The sequence below is a fragment of the Ciconia boyciana genome, chromosome 5 (assembly GCF_034638445.1).
Source record: "Ciconia boyciana chromosome 5, ASM3463844v1, whole genome shotgun sequence".
NCBI classification, from domain to species: Eukaryota; Metazoa; Chordata; class Aves; order Ciconiiformes; family Ciconiidae; genus Ciconia; species Ciconia boyciana.
Window position 1 is genome coordinate 9760531 of NC_132938.1, and position 26029 is coordinate 9786559.

The 26029-nt window shown below is 43.8% G+C and overlaps 1 protein-coding gene across 2 annotated transcripts; it reads left to right on the forward strand.

Annotated features, from left to right (window-relative positions):
• Window positions 1–5070: 5070 nt before the first annotated feature.
• LOC140652402 (NELL2-interacting cell ontogeny regulator 1) lies at window positions 5071–24588 on the forward strand. Of its 2 annotated transcripts, XM_072863117.1 has the most exons (4): window positions 5071–5106; window positions 13616–13773; window positions 20521–20609; window positions 24523–24588. In XM_072863117.1, the coding sequence occupies exons 2-4, from the start codon at window positions 13641–13643 to the stop codon at window positions 24586–24588; spliced, it is 288 nt and encodes a 95-aa protein (XP_072719218.1). In that variant the 5' UTR covers window positions 5071–5106; window positions 13616–13640. The 2 variants fall into 2 exon arrangements, 1 of the variants encoding a protein (XP_072719218.1); XR_012042769.1 differs by lacking the exons at window positions 5071–5106; window positions 13616–13773 and adding an exon at window positions 18370–18448 and having other exon boundaries at window positions 24523–24556.
• Window positions 24589–26029: the final 1441 nt, after the last annotated feature.

Sequence of the window (26029 nt, forward strand, 5' to 3'; positions counted from 1 at the left end):
TGTTGCAAGCATGCATGCCCCAATGTACTGAGGAAATTGGTGGACTGTGTCTCATGTATTTGTCTGTTCTGTTTTTTTTTCAAAGAGTACCCTCTTTTCACATCCACTGGGTTGCCAGTAAGGGCTCAATTCAGTAAATCTGTTACTTTGTATTAGAGTGGGGGAAAAATGTACCTGCTTTGATTTGTAAATCAGAGTTGACCAAGTGTAACCCACAAGACAAATATGGCCAGCAGTGCTCTAGAGACACTTGCAGCTGTTTTTTGTCTCTAATATGAACATATCTCTGTGGCAACTTACCCAGTTATATTGAGACAGGGAATTGCGGTCTCTGTAGGCTTTGCCTGTGTATTAAAGATGATGGAAGTCCTTTATGTTTGTTTTCTGTACTGTGACCACAGTCAGGCATGTTGTAGCTCTGTCAGGTGTAATGAAGTATGTGTCATGAGGAGATGTATGTGTGCTGTACTTGGACCAAAACAGTTTATATCTGAGAGCTGAGTTTTCTGGTATCCTGCATAAGAGTATTGTCTTCTTTAATTAAAACCTTTAGTTTCTTTCCCTCCTTCCCTAGACGCTCCATTCTTAACCCACTGTATCTCTAAATAGCTTTATCTTAATAGGTCAAATGGGTAGAGTAGAAAAAGGAGAATAAGGGTATGACTAGGCAGCCTTGCCAGTTCCAGCTGTACCAAATGCTACTGCCAGCAACTGCTCAACATCACATTGAAGGAAACTCCATGCAGTGCCAAGAAGTTTCTTCATGAGAGTGCTCCTTATTTTACTTCAGGTGAAACACAGTGGTTAGTTCAAGCATATTTGGTCCATTCTGTGATGGACTGAACTCTGAATGTTTTGGTCTTTCCTTGTAGTTGCCTTTGAAAGCTGCTCTTTTTGTTTCAGGCATGAAGAAAGACTTGTGTACCTGGAAGCTGAGATGATTTTTATCCTCAACTCTACCACTTCATTCTAAGATATGTGTCCACCCACAAGTCTGAATTAGGCTGAGCAATTTGAGTAGATGCTCTGAGTTTGTTTCATGTGATTTAGAGCCATCTCAAACCACTCCAACAGTGGGGCTGTGGGGTGCTAACCTGGCTTGGGGAGTGGATAGGAGGTGGACATCTGAAGGCCAAAATATCTTCAGCTGAATTTGGAAGAAAGTGCCTGCCTGCAGCCTTACTTCTCTAACTAAACTGGTGGGACTTTGCTGGAAGTGGATGAGAGAGGAAACACAACTTCTGCTCTGCCAGTGCAGCTGCAGGTATGGTAACAAACAGCTGGGGGAGTAGGGGAACATGATAGACAGCCTCAGTGGCTTGCCAAACCTGTCCAGGGCTTGGAAAACCAATTCCTGCACACTGAGAAGTGCAGCATGCCCTTCTGCATGGGACCAGGACATAGGCCAGCACAGAAGCTCAGCGTGAACTGGAGAGGGGATTCTGATGTTATTTTTCCCAGTGCCCTCAAGGAGCACCTGTGCTGTGTGTTTTTCACTAAGCCCATTCACACAGCATGGGAGCACTGGCACTGCTCCTATCTGGCTGCTGGACAAAATAAGAGTAACTGCAAGCCTCACCTGCAGCTCCGCTCCCAGAAAGTGGGGAGGGGCAGCAGTCCTTACTCATGCATGGCAGAGCATTTTCTGGACTTCTTGGAGCAAAGCCTCCTTTTGGAGGGCTTCAGCTGATCCTGGCTGTAGCAGAATGGCTTTTTAGAGCTTCTTGGCTTTTGCTGTACTTGGGTTGTCCCCATCTTGTTCTAGCTTGGCTCTGTTCCTCTGCTTTGCTCTGGACTTGCCTTGGCTCTCCCCTCCAGTATAACCTCCATTCCCCCTTCCAGTCTGGCACTGCCCTCTCTCTAGGCCCAGGGATTTCTCGGTGAACCCCTGGCCACCCGTCCTGACGACTCTGTGTGTAGTCACTACAAGTGTGGCCAGTGGGGCTGATACTCCTCTGGTCAGCAGTCCCTTTAGATCCAACTGGCAGCACTGCAGGAGCAATGAGCGGCACTCCAATTTACCATGGAGTGAGTGAACATGGTGCCAAGCAACACTGATATCTCATTCCCTGTCCAGTGAAGACATTGTGGGGAAGGTCCTCTTTTTACCTGGGAGGCCAACATTCCTATTGCAGAACTTGGAGAAAGTCCCAGAACAGTTCAGGTGGTGAAAACTCTGCTCCCAAAGCTGAGTTAATCTGTGGACTGTCCACCAGGATGCTGTAAGCTCACCAGCTTGTTATAGGTGTGGACAGGAACCCAGCCATGGTCAGCTGCTTTTTTTGCCAGGCGTTGAGTAATAGATGTTCTGGCACAACTGGAAACACCTGTAGATCTTGATGATTTTTTCCCTTGGTGTCTGCACAGACACTGGCTTGAACAAAAGAAAATCTGATCACGTGGAAATACTTTCCTTCAGTCATTTTGCTGCACCTCTACCTTCTGAGTCACATCACCAGAACTGGGGTAGTGAGACACAGGACGTAACAGGTGTTGCCCCAAGAGAAAGCAGCTAAGAGGGGGGTAGATGGGGAAAGGATCTTTCTCATTCTCTTCCTCAGAATCTGAAAAATTAAAGATTCCTTTCAGTCTGCAGAAGATCCATTAGAACCAGAAATTTCCTAGCAGAAATTGCTGTATGATCTTTTAAAGCCCACCTTACCTATTTTCCTTTAGTTGCATGACTGTTCTGTATTACTTCTTGTTCAAAACCACCAAAATAGCGGGAGAACAGAAGACAGCTAATATGCCACCAGTTCTAAAAAAGGATTGACAGGGAGATCTGAGAATTGCACCCAGCAGACAGAGTATCTGTTCTGGGCAAGTGAGCAGAAACTTTCGAAGGATTTGAGTATGTAAACTCAGGTTTAATATGACACAGTGACAAGAGTCAAGACCATTTTTATAGACCAAAAGAATACAGCAGAACCAGATAAACTGCTGACAAAAGCAGCTAGGATAATCCCAAGTAATGTACAGACTAGGAGTCTTCAGTCTGGACAAGAGATGACTGAAGAAGGAGATGATAGAAGCTTATAAAACCATGAGTGCCCAGAGAATGACCATTTGCTGTCCCTTCCCAAACAAGAAGTGGAGTGCTCTGAATGCAACCAGCTGAAGGTAGGGTCAGAGCAAATAGGAGGGTGATGCTCTTGCCCTGCTGCATATTTCAGTTGTGGAAGTCCTCATTGCAGGATGTTGCTGATGCTAAAAATTTACATGGGTTTAAAAAGCAGCTGTTCAGACTCATGCCTGAAAATCCTATTGCAAACTGTTAAATATAAAAACACCAATTTTGATTCAGGAGGTGCCTGAACCACAAGCTGTTGCAGGTTAACAGTGTTGTAGGAAGACATTGTAGTTGACCCGGTTTTATATTTTTCCCTACACATTTCTTATTGGTCAGTGCCAAGGATGAGACACTGGCCTCGGAAGGATCTTCGGTGTGATCTGGTGCAGTTGTTCATATGTGTAGAAATGAGCCTCTTCCCAAATTCATAAAGCAAACCTCCCTGTGCTCCAGAGAGACACTCCTTTTTATCCCTTAGAAACAAACAGTTTTAGAAATTCTTGAAGTTCTGGGTTTTCCATTGCCCGAGGACAGGGCACCGTTAAGTAGGCCAGTGGCCCTGCTTCTGCAGACCAGTACATTGCAGAGACCGCTCCAAAGGGAGGAGTAAAGGCTCCTTTTTGAAGGGAAAGAAATGGTACTGCAAAACATTTGTCTACTGCCAGGAAGAAGCTATATAATTACTTGGATATTAGGATCTTCTACATAGTGTACAAGCCCAGTCCTGTCTAGCTTTCACTCCTTGCCCTATGGCCTTTCCTCTGCTTCTGTCTTGGCTTTTTGTCAAGCCACTGTCCTCGCTGCCCTTTGTGCTGACCATTGGATATGCAGATCATCTCTCCCGTGCCATAAAGAAATCTTGCAGCAATGCCCAGTCTTGCAGCAAAGTAGCAAACACTTGTGCCTGTGAAGAATGTCTGAAAGTGATTGTATGTTACTGTGGTTGTGCTGCTGAGCTGGGAAATCTCTTCCAGACTTATGGTCCTGTGTCTTTGATGGCTCTAGCACTGTTTTGCCTCTGTCCCTCTTCATCTACATATAGAGTATTTTTTCTGCCCTCTGAAAGCCTGACATTTTTAACATGAAAAATGGAAAGCATTAGTGCAAACAGGCTTTCTCTTCCCATCATACTTAAAACTGCCGCTGTGCCTCCTACAAGAAGTGCATTTTTTCTCCTCAAAATCCAAAGGTCCCTGTTAAATCCAAACTGTTGTTTCATATGTATGTAATAGGGCCATCAGAACATGCATGCATCCTTCTCACTGTACACCTTGTCCTGTTTTATTTCCTGTACTGCATCATGTGGTTGTCTCTTGCTTTGTGACTGCACTGAAAGCTGTCTGGGGCAAAGTTGTCATGTCAATAGCACTGGAAGGTGGCCATCACACCTTCAGGTGTTGTGAACTTATTAAATAAAAATCACAATGTAAAATATGCTGGCCTGTTGCTCTAGTTTCAAGCATAGTATTTGTTTTTATGCATAGGTTTGCAGTTTAATCTCCATGTAGATATTCCTTAACCTTCTAACTCCAGCTTGCTGTTCTGACTGTAACTTTATAGAGATGGGGAGTGGTAGAGATGGTATTTTCAGGGCCTCTAAGCTCCTGAATTTTAAAAAGTGGCTTAAAACATAAGAAAAAGAGTTCCAGGTGCGGATGCCATGAGAAAGGAAATGCAAATATCTGCATATATTCTATTTCTTTCATTGGTCTGCCTATGCTTTTCTTTCCTGACAGTCAAGGCTGTCATTTGATTTCAGCCCTGAACCATGCACTTGCTGAAAACCTACTAACATACCAGCTTGTCTTCATTAGCCTTGAGTGCCTTTTGCTGTTCAAATCAAACTAAGTGATACTGCACTTTTCTGGTCATTTAAGTGATAAAACTATAGCTTGTTCTCTTTGTCAATAGAGTCTGAAAATGGAACAGGACTGGCAACTCTCTCATTATTCTTTGTATAGCTTTACTCTTCTTTGAGAGTCCAAATCATCTGGAAAGACTGCTGACTGGTGATGCAAGTTAGACCATTCCATAGGGTAAGCAGGACTCAGGTTTCAAGGGAGGCCGGTATTCTTGTTTTGGGGTGGAGGGATCTGAATTTTCTGAGTGTGTGCACTAATAGCTGCACTTAACAAACACTTAACGTTCATGCTCAGGCAAACATAATGGCAGTGTCAGCCCTGAGCTACATATAATTGTTAGATGTTTTTAAGCATTGAAGCTATTTTAGTTTTGTTAAGATTAGAACTTTATTTTTACCCTAATCCTTTATTTTATTCCTAAACTCCATAAAACATTTGGCTATGCAAAAGCCAGTAGGTACCACTGACAAAGAGATGAAGGAATCACATAACTGGAAAATGTAAATACAGCAGATTTTTTTGCTCTGTGAAGTGTCAGTTGTTGCATTACAGCAGTTGGGGTCTTGTGTTAATTGTTAGAGAATGTAGAGACAAAACACAGCTTCTATTTATCTTTAAGTGCAAATAACATTTAATGCATGCCAATTTGATGTCCATAAGGTTATTTATCTAAGGGGATCTTCTGCAAAATGAGCAGAAAGTGTAGGAGCTTGTCTGTATAACAGAATTGTGTCTAGTCCAAATTAATGGAAAGATCTGCTAATGTGAACTACATTTTAGTGTCAAATCTGGACTAACTTTTGAGCAAACCAATGCTCATTTAGGCAAACAATATTGACAAAATTTATCAGATTATGTGGCTTCTGCACTGAGCTTGGTGAAACTTGGCATTTTCCTTCGCATAAATCCCAACAGACTTTAATGTTGCCAGTAATACGAGGTTTAATGAGGTGGTATCTGTTTAGCTTTCGACCACAACCCAAAAAGATGACCGCGGTTTCACTCTGAAACTCTTCAGTTTAATATAGGGGCTGGGGAGAGACACAAACTTTTGGACCAAAATCAAAGTTACCAGCATTTGTGAATGCTTATAGTCAAGGCTTTCAGTGGAGGCCATCTTTAGTGCTGTAAGTTGACTTTCAAAGCTCTGGGCATTGTGGGTTATTTCTCTTCCCCAGTTAAAGGGCAGAACTTCATCCATGCAGTAAATTTGTTACACATGGTTTCTTGTCTAAGCAGCTCTTGCATTCATCCTGGACTACATTGACACTGTAATAAAGCATCCAGCTTGTGAAAAGTACCTGGTTTCAGCCAACAGCACTGAATATAAGTAATGCACAATTCAGTCTTGCATTGAAGTGGGAACTGAACAATGTTTAAATGCCTTTTGACAGCTGGTATATTGCACATTTAAAGTATGGTTGGTTTTATATACAATGTGAAATCAAACTGTGTTTTACCCAGGAAGGTTGAACCATGTCCTAGAAGTCAATAGCTTTTCTAAAATAAAATGAGATCTCCCCACCTTCCCTTTCTGTATGCACATACAGGCTGTGTAGAGGAGAACTGCCTGTGCCTTTTGTTACTCTGGTTTTTGTAGCCACAGAATAACGTACCCAAACCCCAGCACTTAAAAAAACAACCAACAGGTTCTTCCTGAACATCAACTGCTCTCACAACACATGAATTCAGAAGGGATTTTTACACACAATTCCCTAGCAACTAAAAAATGACATGCTTATATCTTCCTAGACAGGGATAAGACTGGCAGTAGCAAGGCAAATAGCTCAGCGGCATTCAGACTGAGTGTACACAAACAGTACACAGCCCTTGCCTATGCTGTAAATTTACCCCATGTCCAGCACAGTGATCAGTTGCTGGATTTTCAGCAGTCCAAGGCAAACCTCAAGTATAAACTAGGAAAACTGGTATTTTGCCGGTGGTTCTTACTTTTTCTTGGAACCAAAAGCCTGAACTGACCTTCATTTCACCAGAGCTTGACAGCAGCCCCTCCTGTGCAGCAGAAAGCATTCTAGGCTTTAGAAAGTGTTTGAAGATGCTTGTCACTCTTGGCTTCCGTTGATTTTTTGGAGAACTGATCAAGCCTGGATGCTTTCCCACATCTTACACTGTGGTAAAAGAGGCCTTTGGAGTTGACTAGTTCCTGCATTAAAGGATCTTGGTGCTAAGTTTCTATCATACTCCCTATTTGCTGCCACATCCCTGTTTTTGCAGTGTTGCGTGGACTTTGTTGGGACAGCTGCAGTGTCTCGAAGCCTCATAGTCTGACCAAGGTTCAGCTTGTGGTTGGGTTCTTGAAGAGTTTTCCAGGAAGTTCTAAGATGGGGAACTTGTCAAGCAATGATGCCAAGAACAAATTTGTCAGTTCATAAGGGAGACTTTTTTCCCCCACCAAACCTCTGACTTAGTGTTTAAAGAAGATACTGAGCCATCAAGCAAAGGTGAATCATTATCTCATGGCATGAGGGACAAGATAAGTATAGGGTGCTTTAATTTTCAGTCCTTCTCAGGGCCTGAGATGGCTGTCAGAAAAAAAGGCAATACAATTTATTCTGTTTATGGGCTGAAACATCTACAGTGCACCAGCCTCTCACCTCTCAATTCATCTGCAAGACTGTGAAATAATTATTTAAACGAGGATTAAGAGCTGTGGGCCCTGGCAGCTGCCCTGCAGCCTAATGTCTCTGAATTCCTTTATCAGTGACCCATCCCAAAATGGGAATGTTCTCTAGCCATCATACTTGCTTAGATCAGAAAAACATTGCCTTTGCCCTGATAACTGAGGAAGGAGGAATAGTCTGAATTCCAGATGCTGCACAAAGGCAATGCATTTCTCCCAGGGGTGTCTGTGTTTATGCTGGAATTACAACACAGAGAGCTGGGAAGTGACTGCCTGGGAAGCAAAATGATTCTTGTAATCATAGAATCACAAAAAACAGGAAGGGAAAGGTATCCATAAGAAATCACCTAGTCCATCCCTTCTCTTTATGCAAGGCCGACTATCCCAGTGCCATTCCCAAATGATGTCTAATTTATACATACAGGCTTAAATATCCCCCTGTCTTTCACAGGCAAACCATCCCAGTGCCATCCCTATTATTAAGAAGTTTTCCAGGGGCTTTGGTGTTGCCTCCTTGATGCAATTTAAACCTCTGGTTATTTCTGCCGCTGTTGGTGTCTCTGCTAGTTCCTAGTATTGCAGTGACCAAACCAGATGCAGTACTACAGCTCAGGCCTTCTGAAGGCATTCTAAGCTCCTGCACTTTTTTTTGTATATCCCAGTACAATTGCATTTTTTTGGCAATGACAGAATATTGTAGACTGATTTCAGCTCGTGACTCCCTAGCTCCACCGTAGAAGTGCCACTTAACCTGCTGTTCCCCATTCTAAATATGAGCCGTTGATTATTCCTGATGAAGTGTAGCACCTTTTTCTCATCCTTATCAAATTTTATTCTGTTTTTAGACCCTTTTTTTCAATTTATCTCTGTGATTTAGAATTCTAGTCCTCTACCCCAGCATTGCTTATAACCTCCCAGGCTGATGTTACGTCTTAAATAACCATTTTGTTTATTCATTATCCAGCTGACTAATGAAATGCTGAATAACCCCTGACCTAAGTGAGTCTCTGCAGACCCCATGTGATACATCTCTCCATGGTGACAGTGACCCATTGCTAACTCTCAGCAGTGACCCAGCCAGTTTTGCTGGCCTCACAGTAGTTTCCTTCATTTGCTTCTGACAATGCTGTGTGACACAGCATCAGAAATTTTCCTGAAGTTGATTAAATTTGGCTTTTCCCTACCTGCAAGGCCTGTTACCATGTCACAGAAGGAAACTAAACTGGTTTGACTTGGTTCTTGACACATACCTCTTATTTGCAACTCCACTTCTTGTTTTCCAAATGCTTACAAACTGTTGGTGGGATTTTTGCTTCTAAAACATTCCCAGGGATTGATTGTAAACTGGTTTGTGTGTCATTTTCCAGTTTCTCTTCCCCCTTTTAAAGATAGTCACTGTATTTACTGTTTTCCATGGCTGGTATAACCCACATCTTCCCTGAGCTCTCAGCAATAATTGCTGATGGTGGTTGCTTTAGTTTCTTCTTTAAATATCCTGAGGTAGGTCTAGTGATAGCCCTGAGTAAAAAGAGAGCTCTAGGCAGATTAAAACCCAGAAAAGTGACCTGGCACAAACCTGCAAGCATAAGTAACCAAAGCAAATTTCTGCTAAATGTTCTTACCTAAAACATGTTCACTGGTGTTAGTTGTGTTAGCCTCCTGCTTGCTAGTTCAACTTATCTTGGTTGGTAGATAAAATAGATGCTAAGCCATGTATCTCTTTCTAGGCATCAACTTGATTAACTTTCCCCTTCTGCTGAACGGAGAACAAACTCTTCATTGTTTTTTGTCTTCATTACTCCCCATGTGTTTAAAGAATGCTTTCTTGCTGTTCTTCATGTTTCTCACTATTTGCATCTGGTTTTGCTTCTGGGCCTTTCTGGGGTTGTGCCTGTATTCTCTTGCCACTCTATTGTTCAAGTAATAGTAACCAGACACAGATTCTTCTGTCTCTGTGCTTTCTTCTTCCGTTTCAGTTCAACAAGGGGCTTATGGCCATGTTAGCAGGCAATGATTTAGCACTTCATATTAGACTGGGATTAACCACCCTATTTGCCATGTGTACCCATGACTATAATAATGGAGTTCTAAAATTAGAACCTTTGCCTGCACCTTCCTTTTATGCACACATATTTAACTCAGGCCTTTAATGTTAGTGATTTTAACTAGGTATATACATTTTCTTCCTCTGCAAAGATGTAACTTTCAATACCTGTAACACTTAGGCATCAATAAGAGATTTTCTGAGGGAGCTACCAGATGTCTACCCTCACTAATCATCTTCCCAGTAAATGTCTGGATGTTTCTGATTATTTTGGAGGAAGAGCTTCTTTTGTTAGCAAATGATAATTAGGTATGGATTCTCTGTAGAAAAGGAAAACGAAGTATAAATATTTCCAACAGCCCTCTGGGATTCACTGTGACATCATTCTTCAGACACCAAAGGGACTCCTGTGAATCTCTTGGAATTTTCTCATCCTTCAAAGTAAATTTAGTACTGGTATCCCTTAGTCATAGTGGTAGGCAATAGTGAATGTAATAGCAAAGCAAGTCATGCAAGTGCTTTCATGCTTCCTCTTCTTCAGTTTTGCTGGAGGTGATAGAACAACACAGATTTCTGGAAGTTTTCCATGCAGACTGGCTCCTGTTCCCTGTGAACTGAGAACTACATCTTGGACCACACAGTTCTGTTAGGAAAAGGAGTTGGGAACTTTTTTCGTGCTTCTTAAAGACCAGGGCGTTTGACACAAAAACTGGCCTGACTCTGCAAGTGCAATGTCTGATTATTTTACGTTGGCACCAAACACTTAAAAAAAAGGACATTATTTTAAGCTTAGTAGTGTCCTGTCACACAGCAATAACACCTTCAACCCCATTAGGTGGTGAATAGAGAGGGCCCGACTGCAGATCCCCCTCACTGTCACAAGTGGGAGCAGGTTCAATGGTGTTGTACTGTCTGGATGGCAGTAGTCCAATTCAGCAAGGACTCCTTCTGTGGTGCTATCACAGTGTTAAGTCTGGATAGTGGGTGGCTGAGCAGCCAGAAGCCAAGACAAAGACAGTCCATCCTTTCACAGAGAAGCTTTATTGGATACATATACAACTATGCAAAACTTTGCTGTGACACTTCTCCTATGAGGACAGGCTGAGAGAGTTGGGGTTGTTCAGCCTGGAGAAGAGAAGGCTCCAGGGAGACCTTATTGCAGCCTTTCAATACTTAAAGGGGCTTATAAGAAAGATGGGGACAGACTTTTTAGCAGAGCCTGTTGCGATAGGACAAGGGGTAATGGTTTTAAACTAAAGGAGGGTAGATTCAGACTAGATATCAGGAAGAAACTTTTTACATTGAGGGTGGTGAAACACTGGAACAGGTTGCCCAGAGAGGTGGTAGATGCCCCATGCCTGGAAACATTCAAGGTCAGGTTGGACGGGGCTCTGAGCAACCTGATCTAGTTGAAGATGTCCCTGCTCACTGCATAGGGGTTGGACTGGATGACGTTTAAAGGTCCCTTCCAACCCAAACCATTCTATGATTCTATGATATATAGACCCTAATAACAAGATATCACCAAACCATGTGTAGGCATCCTTGGAGTCTTGGCATCCTGGGAATGACATATTTCAGGACGTTCAGCTTCTCTTTATTCCAAATTTTCACAAGTTCTCTGCTCTGATCCCCTTTTATACTTTCTGCAGTTGTTTAAGATGGGTAACACCTCTGCTTACTTCTGTGGTTGCCCTTCCTCCCTGAGATGTCAAACTCCTTTCCTTACCTCATTGTGGGTTGTACTGCTTGTTCTACGTACCTACTGAAAAGACCAGGCAATTATGAAAAAGATTTTACAAAATAGTTTGAATTTTAGAAAAGACTATATTGATGCCTTGAAAAAATATTAGAACAAACAGTGCTTTCCACCTTATCAAAGGTTATTGCATCTGTAGGCAATTCCTTTCTGTCCTTTTCTTGAAGCTCATGTATGAAAAATATGATATGGCCATGGGACCATAATGAGGGTATACGCAAGGAACACATATGCCAGGGTGAATGGAAGTGTAAGGTTTGGATTTTGTGTCAGAATTTCCTTTTGGTGTTATTTAAAACTGCAGATCAGGGCTAGACTATGTGACCAGCCCTAGATATGTGTATAGTCAAACTGTACAATGTTGTTCCATTATATCCTGGCTCTTATGGAGCTGCTCCTTCAACAGGCATCTGAGGCCTGTGAAGCGACAAACAATGTTAAACTGGGCCATCTCACACAACCTCACTTCAGGCATCCAACTTAAGAGCTTGGATTAGGAGTCTCAGCTTCTCATAAAGTCAGTGGAGCCATTTTGGTGCATACGTGTGCTCTGACTCACCTTATGAGGACCTCATTGACTGAGACCTTTATTTGGACCTTCCACGGAAGGGAAGTTGAGTTTCAGTTGCACTTTGGGCTAAAGTTTCCTCAGCATGTCATCCTTGTAGGAATTGCTTCCACTACTCTGGGCTGCCCCCCTGCAACATCCCCTATTGCATGCACAAGGCAATTCGACTTTGCCAGAAAGTGGTCAAGAGCCTGGATTCACAGAATCACAGAAATCGTTGGAAAAGACCTTTAAGATCATCAAGTCCAACCGTAAACCTAACACTACCAAGACCACCCCTACACCATGTCCATAAGCACCTCATCCAAACATCTTTTAAATACCTCCTTTGAGATTACTTTTAAATTAACCTGGTCCAAAAGCATAAGCATTGAAATGAGGGATGTGAGAGGTAATTCTGAGGAAGCCGCAGGACCAAGTAAAATAGAAGCAGAGTACATTATGGATGACAGTCCCTAGGGCTGAAGAAAGCCAGGGATAAATTGTGTCTCAGCCCAGGAAGGCTCATGCCTCCACAGCCTGGCAGGTTAGTTATTCTGTACAGACCAGGAAGGCTTGAGCCTGCTCCCTGGTGACAGGAGGTGAAGCGTCCTCCCCTGAGAGAAGGACAAAGCCATGAACTGAACAGATACGTTGCAAGATCGGTCTTTAACCACACTCTGGGGCAAACAGGTATTGAGAGCTTCTCTCTCTCTTTACCAAAAGGTATCACCTCCACTTTCTGAACATTTGATTTCAGCCAGGTCCTTATGGAAATCTCCTATCCAGGAGGGCTCATGCTTGAGCTTTGTCAGGACACAGCCTATTAGCAAAATCCTAGATCAAGAGTTGAGCTTGAAGCAGGCATCCTTAAACTTTTGCGGTACATAGGTTTTGGCTGGGCTGTTATCACGGTTACCTGGTGTGATGCTGTGCAGGATCCATATTCTTGGTTGGTTCATGTGCCAATGTTGCTGTTGTCCACAAGGCTTCATTTTCAGTGTAGTTAAACGAAGCCCTTAATGGAGTCTGCCCGGGAGCCCAGGGCACCATCAGCAGGCCCTGCATCTTTATTTTTCTGAGCAGACTTTTGAGTTTTCATGTCATTTGAACCTCCCAGAACAAAATCTCACTTTGAGTTACAGCTAAAGCAAGGGATGGGAGCTGCATATTTCAGGACAGTCCCTTTGGGAGTAAAAGCAACAAACACAAAAATTGCCTATGACCCTCTCATGTGGGTGGCAGCAGCCAGTGTTCACCAAGGAGAGCTCATGGCCTTCAAGGAGTGGAGGCAGAGGAGTACAGCAGCGACCATCCACCACATTGTGGTCCCTTTAAATCTTCTTCTCCACTTGGCAGCTCCAATTTTTCAGTGTTGCTATAGCAAATCTCCATGGCAATGACCCTAATCAGGGAAGGGGGGATGCAGGGGGGACGCATGCTCAGAGTGGCTGCTGGAGCCTCGCCTGCTCGCTACAGCTGCTCCAAGGGTCTGGCACCCAGGCGAAGAGAAAGGTACTTAGCAAACTGGTCCTTGGGGTGCCTCGCAAGCCCCTGGCGTGTCACCGCAGTGATGTGTGCATGTGGGTTTGCGTGTACGTGTGGGTCTGTGCTTATCAGGTCTTGTCCACTCCTTTGTGGGGAGCGTGCTGGGAGCAAACTGCTGATTTTCACTATTTCTCCTCGTTTCAGGCAGAGAAGAAAGCTTGAATTATTGATGAGAGTAATGGCGTTGCCGTCTGTCGGGAGCGTGATGCGTGTGGCGATCCCGTTCATCTCGGTGGTTGGCCTGCTAAGCGTGAGGCTTGTGGGGGCCGGCCAGGACTCTGGGAGTGTCATTCCTGCAGAAAGTATGTACCTGCCCTGTGCACTCATGCCCTCCTGCTGCACCGCGTCCTGCTTGCTTTCCTCCACTTAACCCACAGCAGCCACACAGACCTTAAGCTCCAGGGGGAACATTGCATTGCCTGATTAGTGAGGGAGTAACGATGAATTTGTAACATGTCAGCAAAGCACATGAAAACAGCACTTATAAAAACAGCAGGCAAGCAAAGGATTAGTAGTTATTTAGGAAAAAATACTAACTGCATACTATAATTTTCATTGGAGCTTGTTTTAAAGCTCTTTGGTTGTAGGTCTTTTAGATCTGCTTCTCGAGAGTTTTTTTCCAGATTTGCCACAATACATACGACGTCCTTGCTAGTCTGGATATTGTTAGAAGAAAATTTGTGTTTATTTCTGCTAGAGTGTTACATTTTGCTTATTTTAGTGTTTGGTTGGAACAATAGGTCCAGTTCAACTTTCTTGTAACTACTATAGATTGTCACAGGGGAAGTTGACCCAAACAGTGTATTGTAAAACATACATAGATTTCTGAAATCCTGCAAACCTAAAAAAATAAATAAATATGACAGACTGGCTTGAGCATGCCGTGGAGCTGGGAGTTCTTGAATTTGGATCACAGCTCTGTATTAGCTTCGTCTGGCATTTTGAGCAAGTCTCTAGTTAAACTTTCTCAGCTGGAAAATGAGGCAATAGTTCAAAGATAATAGAGGATGGAGTCAATGTTCTCAGGGTGTTTTGGTGACAGCAAGTAGGAAGTAGCCACTCATTAGAAACTTAAAATATCCTCTGGGAGAATAAAAAAAGGAAGGTAATTGCATACAAACCAATCTCTAGTTCTTAGTCATGCTTACTTTGTATCACAGCTATCTTTTTACATGACTACCAAAATATTTAATACAAGATCTGATTTAGTCACTGCATTTTATTCTCCTATAATTCCATTAGTAGTTTTCAGATACACCTATGTGTATTTGTCTCTACAGGACTTCAATGCTGAATTCCCTTCTTTTTCCATTCTCTTTTTTTTTTTATTAGTGCTAAGTTTTGGTCTGGTCTAAAACAGACCTCATCTCTATTTTGTGTGTCTGTTTTCTAGGCATTAATTAACTTTAATAAGTTTTGTGGCAAGTAGTCCATTTTGTGTCCTCAAGGAGAAAATAATTTTTGAAAAACAAATTATACGTGCCCTTTATGTGTCTGTGTTAGCAAAGGCAAATCAACACATTTTTGGGAAAAGGTACATGGTGATTCCTTGTTCTGCTTATGTAGAGGAAACTCCCATTTATCTGTAGAACAAAACTCTTGGCCAGGGTCTCTGACCCCGATCTCAAGGAGTTATCTCGTGGTTTTGATATCCTGTGGCCAGGTTACTAAGTCCCCTGAAGAGCCCTTGAGAAAGATTCCTTGTCTTGTCTCACTCCTGCATGTACGAGTGAGGAATGAAGGGCAGGTCAGAGTGTTTCTGTGGCCAGTATTTCTGCAGAGACATGCTGCTCTGCCCTCAGTAATGGAGGCTGGTAGCATTGCTACAAATGCATAACGGTATTTATGTCTGAGGCCGGGCCAGGAGGAAGACTCTCAGCTGATCATGAATTGTAAATTGTTTTGTGCTGCTGTAGGGACAGAGTTTTAAAGCAACAAGGAACTTGGGATGTTTCTAATCAGCCACTTGTTGAGAGAGTGCTGCATAGCTGCTAAGTGCTCCAGGTACTTTCCTTTGCCCATCAGGGCTCTTCCTGATAGCCTGTGGAACTCCTCCCTTAGGACACTGTGGATGCTAAAAGTTTGCATGGGATTGCAGAACTGATTGGGTAAATTCAAGGAAAAAAATCTTAGAAAGGGCTGTTAGATACAGCAACAGTTCTTCTGGCTCAGGAGCTGCCTCAGCATATTCCTGAGGCCTGGGAGGGTCTTTGGGACACATCCCTCCATACTTGCCCTGTTCTTGTGCTTTTGCGTGGGTATCCATTGTTGGCTGTGAAGGTCACATCTATAACCAGTGCCCATGGATGTTCCCTGGCATGCGGACATGACTGGACTAGTAACCTGCTAGGATGGTCCCTGGCACACTTTTGTCCATGACAGGAGGCCATTTGCCTATCTGGAAGACAAAGTTTACTGTTCCAGAGATGAGCTGTCTCACGCCACCTGCTCTCAAAGCCCCTAGACCCATTTAATGTACTACAAGAGATGTAGCTCGTGGCAGAGAGGACACTGGGCCAGCAGACCTTTGATGTGATCTAGTACAGACATTCCTGGATCTTTTCCTGCTTGATGTCAGCTCTGCTGCCTATTTCTCATCAAGGAGTTGATCCCCCTGGGCACTGACCCATTTTAGGGCAGTGCTACTGCAGCACATGCGCACACCTTCCCTATTGCTGGCACTTAAGTCCGTACTGTCAGCCCGGGTAAAATGGTGGCTGTGGGATCCTGGATGACCCAGGGAGAAAAAGGGGGCTCTAGTGCACGTTCCTGACAGGGATATATCATGTACATGGACTATACTAAGTGTTCTTCTGCAGGGCAGACCAGTGTGGTGCTCGATGCTTTTCTCTGTTCCCAGGTGTGTGACATGGGACTGGGAATATGCCTTTAGCAGGAGCAATCCCTCACAGACCACACAGCACTACAGCCTCTCTCTCCCACTTGGTGGGAGAAACGCGTCCCTCCTGCGGCACCACGAGCAGGAGAGGGGCAGCAATGCTCTCGTGCAAGTGCGGGAGGTGCAGGAGTCACAGGAGAGAAGCATGAGAGTGAGTCAGAGTTCTTCTTAGCGTTGCAGAGAGATCCTGCCCCGTGTGTGGCACCAGTATCTGGCTTGGGGTATCATCACCTGCTCTCCACTTGGCATACTTTCTGCCAGTCAGAGAGCCAGGCCCAGCTTTTTATGAATAATGCTAATTAGCAGTGATTAATCATGTCCTTATATTTTATACACAACACTTTGCATATGCAAAAGACTATTCAAGTATGAAGTGGTGGTAGTGATGTTTGTGGATTATTTTCTTTAAAGTTCAGTGCAATCCACTAAAAATAATTGAGTAATTTTCCAAACCTCCCATTGCATTTATAGCCCAGATCACCCACTGTGAAAGCTGAAATGAGGAATTTGAAGAACAGAAGCTGGTCAGTCTGTTTTCATTAGCCAAGGTGCACGAAATACAAGGAGTAAACGCCATGTGCATGCGAGGGAAAGTAAATTAGACTTCCACAGTGCTTTCAGTTCCAGTTTTTCACCAAGAAGAAGCCAAGAAGCATATTTTAAGCTCTCCTCCCCCACTTCTCCCCAAACACAAAGACACATACAGTCTTCATGCTGACAGGACCCATTTAAAGAATTATAGCTGACTCTTGATAATTCTTATTATGTTAATCCACAAACCTGTTAAGTCTCCCTATGAATGATAGTCTGTTCCCAGCTGTCAGCAAGGAATTAATAGCACTCTGCTGTACTTTGCTATGATGTGACTTAAGGTTTGGTTTCACAATTGCTTTAAGCTGATGTAAGCCTGTTCTGCCTCTGCCCTTCTCCTCCCCATAACCTATCCTCCTGTCCTTGCCCTGTTTCTTATTCTGGCCCCAGAACTTGGGCATTCAGGATCTGATCTGGAGAAAAAAAGTCAGCGATCCAGCTGACCAAGCAACTGCATGGTCACTCCTGCTGTGAGCAAGGGAAGGTGTAGAACATGTAGCCAAGGACAGAAAGCAGGGTGGGATTGCTCCTATTGGCAACAGCATATATTTAGATTTGTTTAAAACCTTTGTGAAAACAGACCTTTAGACATCATTACTTTGGGAAAATGTCCACGGGCATCCTACTGAAAATATCGTGAGCATGAAGAGAGAATAAGTCCAGCCAGATAGGCCAGCTTACCAGCCCAGCTCTTCAGTCTGGAAAGGAGACACTGAGGCAGGGAATGATGGAGAGCAGCAAAGTCATAAGTGGGACAAAGATGGCGAATATTTAATAACTGTCTCTTTCAGTGCAAAAATTAGAGGCAGGAAATGAAAGCAGCAGGCAGGAAATGAAAGCAGGAAAGATGTTAACTTCAGAGCAGACAAGAATGGTATTTTGTTCACACAGTGAATAGCTGAGCTGTGGAACTCATTGCCACAGGATGCTGCAGTTGCCAAAAGTTTACATGGATTCAGGAAACAACGGCGCAAATTAATGTGAGAAAAATTCAGGGAGGGCTTATCAGATGTAGAAACACTAGCCAGACTCAGGATATCCTCCAACCTCTTGGTAGGCTAGAAAAACATTGCTAGAGGCTTATTCTTATATCTTCCTTAAGTATCTACTATTGGCTACTGTGAGAGTCTGGCTACTATAATAGTTTAAAAGCTCAGCTAGAGTAAAGACTTGGGCAGCTCTCCTGGTAAAAATCCAACTGTAGCTGTAGGCTTTCCAGGTAGTGGGGTATTGCCCCGTTTTATTTGGGGAACTGCATTCTGTTGCTCTGTGCGAGGGCAAGATGCTTGACAGAGAGATCAGCACTGCCCTAGTTCAGTCCCCAGAGTGCTGAACAGATGCATGCTCTGCAGGGCTGCACGGGTGGAGGAGTTCATAGCCAGCCACCTCCCCAGCTGCTCATCACCTCCTCCCAGGTACAGCTGTCCTCTCGTCTGCCAGTGCTGCTGCTTCAGTGAGTCCTCTCTGCACCGCTGGAAGTCGAAATGGTACGTCCCATCCTGAGATATAGCTGGTTGGAGGAATCACACGAGCTCTCCTACTGCCAGCACTGCAGGGCTGCTAGTTCCCAGCAGGCAGGGGTCCTAACCTGACCCAGAGGTAGCTGTGCCTGGAGAAGGACCCTGCACCAAGGAGAACAGCCCCGGAAACCATATTAGAGAGTGAATATTCCATTATGTGGTGGAACTGGCTGCATCTGCACTGTGGCTTTGCCATGTTAGAAGCTTTGCATGTGCTGATCCTGGACGGGCAGGTGTCCTCTGTGTGACCACCATTTTCCTGCAGAAGCTGCTTTGATGCCAGGGCAGCTGCTTTCACAGGGGCGGCAGAAGTGAAATAACCACTTGGCATGGTTGTGCCATTCCACTAGTACTTCCCTGTCCACATAGGAGCTCTTGGCTGCCATAAATACCAGTGAATGATCCCACACAGCCATGGCCTTCATGAGGGCCTGGGAAGACTTCCTGAGTGGCAGGCAGTGATTGACTATGGAATTCATGGCTCTCCTAAAAGATGCTTTCTCCACACTGCTGGAGCAGGAGACATGCATTTACAACCTATAGTTTGTTTTTTCTCCAAGTTCTGATTTTGAGAACACTTTAGTGACAAGCACTTCACCGAGGTGGAGCCAGGGCAGGATGCTTTCTGAGAAGACCACAGCAAGGGGAAGGAGCAGGCCATGGCACCAAGTGAATGATGGATTTGCTGACAGCAGACTGAGGATGCAGGTTCTTTCTAAGGGCTCTGCTCCATGATCTGAAGTGAAAACAATTAAATTACTGAAATACTGAAAACAGGAGGGGGTTGAGTGTCTTTAAAATGTGCTCAAAACCATCCTGTTGCTATTCCTCTCAGGCCTGGAGAGAATCTTTGTGAGTGATGCTGTTCTTACAGTGCTGGGGACTTTGCATCTCCCTCTATCCCTGGAATTAAATTCCTGGCTTGATCCCTGGGTCTACCTGGGATGTGAGCTGCATGGAGAGGAGATGGAGGAGGATGGGTGGGAGCGAAACACCTCCTGAACAGGTCAAAGCCCCTAAGAGGCTTGCTGGGGACCAAGAAACACTCTGGCTGCTCCCTTCCATCAGGCCCAACTCCGAAGTGCGTGTTGGCAGCAGGGTGCCAGGCGCAGGGTGCTGCAGTGCTGCATGGCAGCTCTCTGGCTCCGGGCAGCTCCCCAGCTATCTCAGTGGCAGCTTTGCACCCTCTTTGCTTTGTCAGAGCAGCACAAGTGGCTGCCTGTGCACAAGGATTTCAGCACTCCCCCCAACATGGGAGCTCTGCGAACAGTGTAAAATGTCCTCTCTCCCCATTCCCCCTGCATCTCCTCCAGTATATGCAATTTCTTCGTCTGAAAACCCACACTTCATTAACTCTGTGCCTGAATGAAAGGGCCTGAGATGAGTGCAGGGTGAATCCTAGCAGAGCAGAAATGCCCAGGTCCAGAAGTGAGCCATTTTAGTTGTTGTCAAGTCCCTTCCTCCTCCTCTGCCTTCTCCCTGCCCTGCCCCTCTGTGCACACACACTAGCACCAGCTGCAGAGCCAGTGGGATGCTTTGCATTCCTGGCAGAGAAAAAATACAGCAGCAGGTGAAAGGAAGCAAATACAGATCTGGCACTGTCCCTTGCCAAGCTGCTCTGTAAGAGCTCCTGTAAAAACAGACCTGCCTGTCTGATTTCTGAACTACTGCAAACTGCTATTTTCAGTGCATCAGTTGAGAATTAACCCATGTCTGCGAAGTTTTGAGATTTTCCATTTTAAGGGGAGAGGCTGGGGGCTGAAGGCACACAGCACCGGGCAGAATCAAGCCTGGGCTATGTTCAGAAAAGCACATGCAGCAAAATGCTCTTGTGTTTTTGCTGGTCCTTACACGTTTGCAGAAGGATAGATACAGCCCTGTCCACAGACAGCCCTAACTTTGTACACAGGCAGATGCAGGTGCCCAGTAAAATGGCTTTTCTCCTGGCATTGCAATGTCTCTGAGTATTCCCTCTCTGTAATGCCACACTCCAAGTTTCATGCTATGACAGTGATGTCTTCTTCTGTACCTTTTTCCAGGTCGTCCCTGTGTTGACTGCCATGCATTTGAGTTCATGCAGAGGGCGTTGCAGGATTTAAAGAAGACAGCGTATAATCTAGACACACGGGTATGTGTTTCTATAGAAATGCTTTTACATAGCCTTTATCTCCAAGTGGCCAGGTCTACCTGTCTGTGTACAGCAGACATGACATCTCTGCTGACTCACTTCCATTTCAGCAAATAGGATTGTACCAAGTACAGATTATTTTTCACAGGCTGGAGAGATTCATTAAAGACCATCTAGTCAGACTTCTTGCATAACAGGCTAAGGAATTACCCCAGACAGTCCCTGCATCAAATAGAGAAGGAAAGAAGATGTATGAAGGAGAGAAGAACAAGAAAGATGATTTGCTCTTTATCTCACAACATTGCTTCCAAGCTGTGGATTGACTGGTCACTGGGCAGGAGCAGAAGGTGAATGAGAGAGCAAGAAGGTGGCAGGCAGGGCTGGCAGAGAGGAAAGGGAAGCACGTATATTCCTTGCTCATGGATCGATACTCTGTGAAAAAGGGGGAAGCACATTTGCTCGGGTAGTTATCACAGCACACAGAGCATTTTGCAACTTCACATGCCGGTCTTGTGCTGCAGATGTCCCAATGAACCAAAAATGCGGGTGTGTTAAATGCCCTGATTTTAGCAATTCATACATAAGTGGGTTCATAAATATGCACAAACACTGACCGGGGTAGGACTTACCACAGTGGTTCCCATGCTGTCTGAAGTTTGCAAGAGGCAGGAGGTCTCTCACCTCTATTAAAGCCCCCCCATGTATGTCTTGTCCTACCTCTCCTTCCCTAACAGCACCATTAACACTGGCAACGTGACAGCAAAGCAACTTCTGGTGAGTGAAACCAGTTCGCAGCCACACCTCCCAGTTCCTTTAGGTGCTCGCTCAGTGCCTTTGACCAGTGCCGTCTCTGCTGGTAGGTGAGAAGGGCTCCTTGTTCCTCTAAAGTCACGCTCTACTCCAATTGTCATTCACAGCAGAGTCAACCAAAGAGATGTAAATCAATTATGTGCCTCAGACTATAACACAGAAGGGCAATTATGTTGCTTTGCCTTTGGTTTCTTGTGACCTTGGGCAATCATGTAGGGCCCCACACAATAAGGTTGGAGTGACTTTAGCTTTCTTGAGCTATCAATAGCAAACTGATTAGGGCAGAACTCTGAGTGCAGTACTGGTTACATTGCAAAAGTTTCCCATGCACTAGCGTAATACTAAATATCTGTGAAGTGGTAGACTGTGAATAGAGGGGCTTTACCTCCGGCAGCTGTGCTGGGCTGTTCTGGTGCATAGCAGGGTTTCACCTATTTGGATTAAGTTCAGCTGAAATGTTTTGTACCTACGCATGACACAGCAAGACCATGTGCAATCGCAGCTGTGTTGCTTCTTATACTGTCACCAGACTTTACATGGGAAGTTAAAGGAGGTACTAAATTTCTAAGTTGCACTGGGAAGATTTTTTTTAATGCAATAGAGGCAACACAATTCCTTAATCCCACTTACAGAGATATTCAGACATATCTGTGTTGGCTATTCTATTTGGAGGGTGGAGTGAGAATACAACCCATCAGAGAGCAATGATGTCTTATAAGAGGTGAGGCAGAGTATAAAGGGAGAAGCTGGTCCCAGAGTGCTGCAAGATAAGCTTCTGTTTCTGTGAGGACATGGACAGGCCTGAGATGCCGAGGCACTGATTCAGACAGCTCGCAGTATTACAGAACAAGGGGCATAGGAACAGTGCATCACCAAAACAAACGTAACCAGTTATCTGGAACATCACCCACCCTTTGACAACTGTCAGAGTTTAATACTACTAGTAATGAAAGGGAATATTACTGTCTATCTTTTCCAGCCTTTGGATTGAGACTCCAAAGGCCTTTCTGGAAGAGATGCTTTAGTTAAGTACAAATTATTGAATGATGCAGAGATACTAAAGTGAAATGCAGTGGCCAGGGCCCTACAAATGGCACACTGTGGCCTTCTGTTCTCTGAAAGGTACAGCCTCCATATCCTTACTCAACTGCTGGTGCTTGGCTCATGATGACCAACTATGATTTCTCAAGTTTTACTCACAAATAACTTCAACAACTCCTGAGTCTTGAAAGTTGCTGTTACAAGGGCAAGCCCCATGCAGGACTGTTCCTATCAGGGCCTGTTCCTAAGCCAATGCCAACGGGGCCGCAATTAATTTTTGTAATTGATGCTTCTCTTTCATAGTCTTTCAGTTTACAATTAAGTGCTCCCAGAGCTGCTCTTCCTGCCTGTAAATACTCATGAGTGACGCCTAGGCAGGGTTTGTGGTAACAGCGACAGCTTGTTGGCATTACAGTGAAATCCAATAAGCCTGTTTGATGTTAAGATGATTCTATGATTTCTACTGGGCTCCCAACAATGAAAGCATTCACTCATCCAGGATTGCATTGTGCAAGTGAGGAGCAGTGTTTAATAACGCCTGCCATTGCACTAAGCCGATAAGTGAAAGCAGACAAGGAAAGTGAACAAGTCCTCTTTAATGCAAAGGTGGATGTCAAAAGTTTGAGTTGAAAAGGATAGAGGGCTGTGGAGGGGAGGCGAAAAGCAGTTCTGAAACAGCCTCTCCCTGCAAAAGCTTGCAGTCTGAGAACAAGAAATGAGTAGTAGAGAGTGGGGACTGCTGGGGGACAGAGGTTCTGCTTGCCAAGCAAGGCAGAGCTTGGTGGAGCAGGTCCCCAGGTAGAAGTGCCCAGCTACTCCTTTGGAAAGCGTGTGTCTTTGTTCATTAGCCCTTTGCTGTTTCTAATTTGTGAGGAGGCATCACGTCAGCGGAACATCAGCAGGCTGAAGACCTTGTTGTTTCACAGAGCTTTTAGATAATTTGCTAACAAGTGGTTTTCAACCTTTAATGGTTTTTTTTCCAGTGCAGATGGGAAGCCCATTCATGGTGAATTTAAGCCTGGTAACTTTTTTCCCCCTCAAGAAACTCTTCAAAGTCAGTCTACAAACTACTTAAGGGACCACAGACCACAGGGTGAAACCCACAAGATATGCTCAGGAAGAAGTTTCTCTTCAGTCACAATTGCACTTGCTAATGTGATTTGCTTGCACCAAGAATTTTATTTTGAGTCTTGCAAGAAACTCAGCTTTTGAAATGATGGTGCCATTTCAGAAATTCAGCCTTTGTTTCTCGAAGAGTGAGACCAGGACCCACAAAAGATTTAAGTTATTTGATCACAATTAAATAAATGATACTTAAATATCTTTGAGGATCTGAAGTTAATTTTTTTCCCCAGATACAGAGAAAAAAAGGTTGGAAATGCTTTTCCACTAAGACGCTCCAAAAACAAGAGCAAGTAATTTTAAATTATGTATATAGAGAATGGTTTTAAAGCTTTTGATGGAGTTCTGGGGGCATGGCTCCAAATGGAGTTGATAATAAGGCAACTGTCAGTAAATTAACTCAGGTTAAAATATGAGCCACAAACTCAAGTCTATATCTGCCCTGAAAGATTATGAGTTTCAGACAACAAGGTTAGACTGACAGCTGGATTGAACTCAGAGTTATTCTAGAGAAGCAGCAGTGTAACTGAGAGCACAACTGGCTCCTCAGCACATGCTATCTGGCGCAATTAAATTATACAGTACTGAAGATATCGTCAACAGGAAGCCATCAATCACTGCAAAGGAATTAAGAGCAGTGCGGTTGAAAGTGGAATTTTTCTCAGCATTTATAAAGGACACTTTAATAATTTTGACAGCCTACTCCCTAGAAGTTAACTGTGAAAATGAAAACATTTAAACTATAAAAATACTCTCCATGCATCTCGGTTCTGAATATACTTATTTCATCACTTTTTCTGGATGAAAACCAGCACTAATAACGATGATTTTTCACTCAGCAAAGCACCTTGACTACAGCTGTGCGGAGGGAGTAGGTCTATCAATTATATACTTTTCTGAAGTGATACATTCAGTTCTTTGATTTCATGTTTTTTTGCAGACAGAAACCCTCCTCCTGAGAGCGGAAAAGAGAGGCCTGTGTGATTGCTTTCGTGCGATACACTGAAATGAGCACTGGGATTTGGCCAATGGACATTTATTCATTTTTAAAATGCTGTTCAATAAATTACAGGAAGATACAGAGCGCAAGTTGTGCCACACCACAGGGAAAACAATTTTTATCCAAACAGGTACAGCTCAGTTGGATCATTTTTGCTTTGATGTGTTTTATCATTACTGTATGCGATATTGCATCTGCTGAAATGTCAACAGTAGAAACAGCGCCAAAGTCTCGCTCATGGGTTTTATGTAAGGATAGCACCTCAATTCTCTGGTATTTGAAGCCAAAAGTTCTCCTTGGACTCTCCAGCCAACCCCTCAGCACATGGGAAATGCCACAGATCTGTGAAAGTCAGTGAAATCAAATTCTTTAATTTATTTATGGTAGAATGTGTCCCTAACATGAAAGGAAGCTCCTTTGCAATGATGCATAGCTAAACATTTACAAACAAGCAGTCATAGCTTTATTTAGAAATTAATAGTTGTCGCTGATTGCTTGGCAGTCCAAGGAAGGTATTTGTTCCCAATTGTATCAATAGTCCAGTGCATGGCAAACACAGTAATCTGTATCACAAGTTGAATGTCTTCAGAGCCACACAGTAGCTGTAATCTTTTTGGAGAGATTTATTAAGTATCTAATGTGATCAGTAACATTTGTAATCACATGAATACCGCCTGGCAATTGAACTGATTGTGTCTGCCAAAATGTTCTGGAGAAGTGTCTTTCATTAAGTAAATCACATACTGGATTGAACCACTCAAACTGGCCTCTACAGAGAATTTTGGCAGAGAGCCTACAAAATGCCTGTGTGCCCAGGAGTCTCTTGCAAATTGTATTTTGAGAAATATTTAAGTTCTACCAAAACGGTCCATAGCTCTTGCATGGACTTTACACTCCATAGCAGTGGGTTACTGTGCTGATAGTATGAATAGTCCTGCTGCAGTCAGTGTGAGACAAGAGAGAACAAAACAATTTAGGCAGTGTTGTAGTAGTAGTGGACAAGATTGCACCTTGTTACTCTTTGAAAAAGAATAGCGAATCCTTTCTCGTTGTTTTCCTTTTTTCCTTTGTTTTGGGGAGGAGAGCAGAAAATGGCCCCAGTGGAAAGTTCTTGTAGATAATAATAGATTTTTCATAAGGCTTAAAATATCATCCCCAAAACATAATTAATAGAGATTTGTATATCAGCTAGAGCATCTATGTACAGGCTAGAAACTTTTATACAAACAAAAGCATGGGAGCAGTATCAACAAAAGTGATTTTCAAAGTCATTTTACCAATTCTTCTTAATATGTCTGTCTTCCCATAAGTGGCTGATATTTTGCTGTCAGGCTGCTCAGGAAGTTACGATGGTAGCTATCTGCATGTTTCCAAACTGCTTGTCTCCCATTTGATCTACCACATTAGGCATAGGGAAATGGGGAACTGTGACCCACTGCCAACCTAT

Bases quoted from the DNA above. Each gene is read 5' to 3' on its own strand.
- LOC140652402 (XM_072863117.1), top strand. From the start codon at position 13,641: ATGAGAGTAATGGCGTTGCCGTCTGTCGGGAGCGTGATGCGTGTGGCG. The intron at 13,774-20,520 runs GTATGTACCTGC...ACCTTTTTCCAG, and splicing joins GAGTGTCATTCCTGCAGAAA to GTCGTCCCTGTGTTGACTGC. The intron at 20,610-24,522 runs GTATGTGTTTCT...GTTTTTTTGCAG, and splicing joins CGTATAATCTAGACACACGG to ACAGAAACCCTCCTCCTGAG.